Source organism: Chinchilla lanigera, unplaced genomic scaffold, assembly GCF_000276665.1.
Source record: "Chinchilla lanigera isolate Chin_1 unplaced genomic scaffold, ChiLan1.0 scaffold00140, whole genome shotgun sequence".
Taxonomy (NCBI): domain Eukaryota; kingdom Metazoa; phylum Chordata; class Mammalia; order Rodentia; family Chinchillidae; genus Chinchilla; species Chinchilla lanigera.
Genome location: NW_004955541.1, coordinates 2,652,523 through 2,658,718, shown reverse-complemented (window position 1 = coordinate 2,658,718; position 6,196 = coordinate 2,652,523). Strand labels below are relative to the sequence as shown.

The following is a 6,196-nucleotide window of genomic DNA, read 5'->3' as shown; positions in this document are numbered from 1 at the left end:
TCAGCGCAGGCCCCAGGGACAGTGAGTAAAACCTTTTCCTGCGCGCTCTTCTCCTGGTGCTGGAGTTGAATGCAGGGCCTTTGCCCTCCCCCCGCAAAATGTCCACAACGCTTTTCATTTTGAGACCGGATCTTGCTAAGTCTCTAGGTTAGCCTGGCAGGGCGTAAGCTTGCCATCCTCCTGCCTCAGCCTCCCAGAGTGGTGGACGGCAGGCCCATGCCACTGTGCCTGGTCTGCCTTCACGTCATTAAGCCAGCACCGCCGAGGCTGTGAGCACTGCCGTGACTTCTACGGGTAGCTTTGCTTTGCACAGACCCTCAGGCGGCAGCCTGGAGGGAATAGTAATGACGTCCCCACCTTACAGATGAGGAAACTGAGGCCCAGAGAGCCCAGGGCATTAGCCTAGTGACGCAGGCCTCTGAGGCCCTGTGAACAAGGTCTGGTAGTGGTTCAGGAGGGTAGCAGTTGAAAGCCAGCCGGCTCCTTGCTGCCAGGAAGGGGTGCATTGATCCAGCCTCCCTGGGGATGTGCAGTGGCCAAGATGGAGGCGTCCGGGGCTGGGGGAGGGCTGGGGGAGGGCTGGCTGTGCCGAGGATGGGGGAACCCTGTGAGGGCCACCAGCCCGGCTCTGGGGACCCTGGGATGCCTGCCTCGCACTTCACCGTGAGGAATTAGATTAGTTTTCCATAAAAACAGGATGTGGCGGGTGAGAGGGCGGCCGGGCCATCTTTTCTCTTGCTCTTTTTCCAGGAACTGGACATACAGCCCTGGGCCAGGACGGTCCCTGTCCCCACCCCACCTCCCCAGCAGGGCCTCTCCACTCTTAAGTGGCTACTTAATCCATCCCTTCTCTGGCCGGGAGCTTATTACACTGCTGGAGCCAGCAAGCCCCGGGGGGACCTGCTGCCAGCAGGGGTAGTGCGGGTAGCAGGCAGCGATGACCACCAAGCTGTGCCAAACACTGTGCCTGGCAGAGCAGGAGCCTGGCCCCTGCCTGGGCCATGAGGAATAAGCCGTTCCCAGGGTGCCCACGGGAATGTAGAATTGGGGCCCTGGAGCCCCCTGCAGGCCTCTGCCCTGAGGGTCTGTGGGCAGTGCTGGCCGGGAGCCGTGATGTCCGCAGGCTGCAGGCGTCATAGGGACCAGGGTCTGGGCCTGGGAGGCCGTGATTCCTGGTGTGGGGGTTGCCGGCCCCCTGAGAGGCCTGCTTTCAGATACCAGGCAGCTCTGGGGGTGCGGGGTGCACTGGGGTGGGGGTTTTGTCCTGTGGGCGATGGACGCCACAGGGGGGATCTGCTGGGGGCCCAGTAGGGTCCCCTCATTTCCTTCCCTGTAGCTCTCGATCCCGAGTGGGGCTGGCAAGGGGCCCAGTGGGGTGGGCTGCCAGGGCTGTCCCTCCTTGCTGGGTGGCCCTGGCCTGTGGGGATGTTGTCCTCAGCACCGTCCTTCCTCCTGGGTGGCCGAGGGTGATGAAGCTTGCCCTGCAAGTACAGTGCCTGTCTGATGGCTGAGAGCTGGTGGCATGCCAGGGCGCAGGGACACGGAGGGGTGGGTTTCCAGGAAGGCTGCTGGGCTTGCACGTCACTGTCACGTCACCGCTAGCCAGCGGCAAAGTGAAGCGGTTGGAGAGGGTGAGGGCAGCTCCTGGCCCTGGCCTGCCGTGGGAAGCAGGGCTCTTGAGTCCCCAGAGCCTGAGGCTCACTGCCTCCCACCGTGGTCCCTGAGCCCTGCCGAGCCCTCACAGGCAGGGACTGGCCCAGGCGACCACACACTTAGGGGTGTTCTGTCCACTCCTGCCCCACACAGCCCACAGCGCAGGCCCAAGCTGGCTTGGAAATGGCCCCGGATAAAATTCCAGAGCATGAATGGCTCCTTCCTGGGAAGACTCTTCTGGGGAGGATCGTAGGGGGATAAGCAGGCACCGGTTAAATCCGTTGGTCTGTCCTGTAAAGCACAGGCAGCCCCGGAGCCCTGGGCAGCCCTGCTGGGTATCAGCGCCACCCTCTGCACCTCAGAGACTTGGAAACAAAGGAAGGACGGGAGTTTTCTGTGAGCCAGCTGAGCACTCTCTTGGAAATGGAAACTGAGGCTGCTCCTTCCTGGCTGGGCCGGGGTCCAGCCCGCAGAGGGGTGGCCTTCAGGCAGGTCCCTGCCCCCGGCGGACTGGGCTGGGCCTGCGGGCCTGGCTGTTTGGAGCCGGCTGTTTTTCTCTCAGCCACTCCACGAGTGTGTTGAATTTCCATTGTCCCTGTGCCCTGCACCCTGCCTCCTCCGTGGCCACATAGCTGTTCCCAGCAGAAGGGGGGCTGGAAGAAGGCTCGGGCAGGCCTGACTCATGGGGCTTTCAGGGGTCCCCACCTGTGTGTCCAAAGTCTGCATCTGTCATTGGTGTCTGTCTGCTTGCTTTAAGGAATGGGCTGCTGCGATCAGGAGTTGAGGTGTTGCACACGGCCGGTGGCCTGGGGTGGAGGCACAGCCAGTATCCACACTGCCGTCTAGGTCCTGGTGCCAGGGGCAGCGGTGGGGTACTCGGGGGCCCGTCTACTCCGGGTCTTCCCACTTTGATCTCAGAGTGAATCCCATCTGAAGAACCCCCCACGCTGGCATTGAGATTGGCGTTTGGGCAGCGTGGGGCAGCACAGCAGGCCAGGTGGGTGGGGAGTCGGCCCTGTCTGACCCACAGGCTGATCTGCGGTGCCCAGGCTCGACCCTGAAGCCCACAGCCTGTGTGTGTCTCTGTCACTCCTCCTGGCTCAGGCGCTGCTCAAACCTGGCACCTGGTCCCACAGAGAATGTGGGATCCCTGAGCACAGCGACCCTCGTGTGCCTGTCCCTGGGGACGGGTGGAGTCCCCGAATTGTCACATCACCGAGGAGGAAGCTGAGGCAGCGCAAGGGGCTGAGCTCAGGTCGGACACTGACTCCTACCAAACCCCCAGAGCCCACGTGACGCCCTTGACCAAGATGCGCCAGCCCCCTCCCACCGCCGGCCCTGCCCAGGCAGCCAGGTAGCATTCCTGTCCAGATGCCACAGAGGCCCAAGAGCCACGGCCTACAACCAGGCCCGACTGGACCGGCCAGGAGTCTGAGTCACCGGGCGGGGCTCTGAGTCAGCACAGCTCGTGGGCCGGCCCGGGGCTGCCAGGGATGCGGGGTGCTTGGGGAGGCAGCCTTGGCCCTCGAGCGGGAGCAGCAGGCTGCCGCACCTCTCCGTGGGGTTCCAGCAGAGGCGGCAGCCCGGCATCCTGTGAGCGTGAGCGTGGAGGGACGTGCATCCAGACAGGCAGGGCTGATGGCCAGCCTTCCACTGGCCACCTGCTTCTCCAGGGAGGGCACAAGGCCCGAGGGCCCCTGAGACCCAGCCCACCCGCCACCCGGGGCTGCCATGCTAGGTTCCCCGGGAGGCCGGTGGTGTGTCTGGGAACCCACTTTGAGGACCTCCACCCCACAGGGTGGGTGACATTCTGTGCTCACGTGGCCATGTGCCCAAGAGGACCTGGCCTCCCTGTGAGTCCTGCCCGTCATGGTTTCTGCCCTGGGCCTTTGCTTTTGATGCTGCCCTCCTGGACTCCCCCAGCCCATCCTCTGCCACCTGCCGCAGCACCCCAGACCCCTTACCTGACGCCCACCATGTTCCTGGGCACGCAGTTTGCTGTCCCCTTGAAGGCAGGGCTTGGCTGCCAGCGCAGTCCCTGTGTCATGAGCACAGCTGGCCACGGTGCCCCCACCCGCCCGTCTCCACAGGTCCTGCCTCTGAGGACTGAACCAGATTTGCTCAACAGCGGATCATGAGCTGCTGGGCTCCAAGCCCTGTGCTGAAGCTGTGCAGTGGCAGGACGTGTGGCTGGGCCTGCGCACGCCGGTGCCCCCTCTGCCCGTCTCCCAGCAGCTTTCACAGACGTTGTGTGTGTACCGCAGGGCGCCCTGTGGCAGCCGCATCCCTCCCGTGTGCTCTCAGGCGGCACAGTACTGCGCAGCCACTTGACACAGCATTGACACCACACCCCGCACAGGGGGCTTCGGTGCGAGGGGACATGTGTGTCTGCTCTGCTTCAGAGGGACCGGGGGGCTGGGACGGACCCAGGCCTTCCTGCCGGGCTGCCTCCTCAGCCCTTGTATTATTTTTCTTTTCTTTTCTTTTCTTTTTTCTTTTCTTTTTTTTTTTGGTACCAGGAATCGAAATCAGGACCTTGCGCTTGCCAGGTAGGCGCTTATGCCACTGAGCTATATCCTCGGCCTCTTATTTTTCATTTTGACACAGGGTCTCACTAAGTCACTAAGTTGCCTAGGTTGTGCTAGCACTTGCGATCCTCCTACCCTCCTGCCTCAGCCTCCCAGAGTTCTGGGGTGATAGGTGAGTAGAAGGGGCTTGAGTACTTTCAGGCTTTGGTATCCATGGGGTCCTCTGCCAGTTGTTTGTGAATACTGAGAAGCAACTGTTCATTATTTGAAGGTGCGCGGCAGATCGGGACCTGTCCCGCCTCGCAGCCCAGCCCCCCTTGGGAGACTCAGGGTCGCTCCTCTGTGGCCACCCCAGCCCACACAGGAGTGGTCCCAGGCCAGCAAGGCTCTGAGGCAGAGGGACACCAGCCCAAGTGCTTGTGTGTGGTGGGGAGCTCTGCCAGTGGAGTCCCCTGGTCTCCTGCTGAGCACGGTGCTGAGCAAGGCTGAGGTTCGCGTGCAGCCTGGGCGTGGATGGGAGCTCATGCACCCACGGGGGAAACCCCGGGCAGTGTCTTCGCGGTGCTGCACCCGAGTTCCAAGGCTCGTCAGCCTGGGGCACTGGGAAGGGCTGTCCCCTCAGAATCCTGCCTCCATTAGCCTGGATGCGGGGGCAGAGGCTGCAAGTCGAGGGTGACTCTGTTTACCCCAGGCTTCCCACCAGCCCTTTCGTGGCCTGGGAGGCTCTGGAATGTGCTGTCCGCTGTGGTCAGTGACCTGTGCCGCTGTGAGGGGACCCCTGCTCCACCCTGCTCCCTGAGCCAGCCCTGATGAGGGGGAGGCACATACCCCTGATACCCCATCATCTCTGCCTTGTTTTTTTTGTTTTGTTTTTTTTCCAGTACCAGAAATCGAACTCACAACCTTGCACTTGCCAGGCAGGCACTGTGCCACTGAGCTAAATCCCCAGCCCCCATCTCTGCCTTGTTACAGCCCATAGTCCCCCAGGAAGGGCAGGCCCAGCTGCCCTTCCCTCTAGACGAAGAGCCTGGGGTCCCATGGAGCCGCAGGGCTCACACCAGCCCCACCTTGGCACATTGGTCCTGAGGAGCCCTGCCCACCAGGCAGCCAGCAGAGCTCTGGGGGCCCAGGCCATGTTGTGACAGGGACGGCCGGCGGCAGCCGCTTCCTGCCCCCGGCAGCTACTCCCTGTGTGGCTTCGTCCTGTTGGCCGCCAGCTCAACAGCTGGGCACCGGGAGAGGCTGAATCACACCCTGAAGATCCGGGTGTCCTCGGTCCCCACCCCACCCCTGCACTGCTGCCAGGCCTGGGCTGGGTTAGGCTGAACAAGGGCCTCAGTTTGCAGGAAGGGCCCAGCCTGGTGCTACCATTGGCCTGTCCTTCCCAGCCAGGCCTGATTGGCAGTGGACAGGGCTGACCTGTAGGAGGCTGAGGTGTCCACTCCACACTCTGAGTCTGGGGTCTCACAGTGGCAGAGCCCGTGGGGACCCCACCTCGGCCACGCCCCTGGGCTCCCACTGCGGAGAGGGAGCAGCCCCATCTCAGGGCTGGGGTCGGCGCAGCAGGGGCTCCATCCAGGCTCTGCCTCCCCGTTACCCAAGATAGCACAGGTGGGCCCCACTGCCCGTCCTGCTGGGGCTGGAGGGCTGGAGGGAGACGTGCACCCTGCCGTCCGCTGTTCTTGTCCGGGGCTCTCGGGGCTGAGCCCCGGGGTGGTGCCAGGGATGTTGAAGCCTCCACACCGCGGGCAGCTGCGGCTGCTTTTGGGGAGACGGGCAGGGCAGTGTGGGGTTGAGGGGCTGCCTGGCCTCTGCTGGGAGGGGCCTCACTAGGGTGCTCTCATCCCACTCCCCAAGTTCTAGGTCCAGAGGAGGATGTGATGGGGTCTAGCAGCCCTCGTGGGAGACCCCAGCGTGTCCTTGTCCTCCTCATGACCATGACCCTGCCCCTGTCCTGTCCCCCATCCTGTCCCCCTGAACCCCTGCCCGCATTTGGGGACTGGAAGGTGACAGTC

General features: G+C 63.3%; 1 protein-coding gene across 4 annotated transcripts in view; it reads left to right on the top strand.

The window, feature by feature from the left end:
* Positions 1-3,369: 3,369 nt before the first annotated feature.
* Positions 3,370-6,196, top strand: part of Piezo1 (piezo-type mechanosensitive ion channel component 1) — a 37,183-nt gene continuing 34,356 nt past the window's right edge. For all 4 annotated transcript variants that reach the window (XM_013507960.1, XM_013507961.1, XM_013507962.1 and 1 more), the window contains exon 1: positions 3,370-3,451. In XM_013507960.1, the coding sequence (XP_013363414.1) occupies positions 3,385-3,451 (67 nt within the window). In that variant the 5' untranslated portion in view covers positions 3,370-3,384. The remainder of the gene's footprint in view (positions 3,452-6,196) is intronic.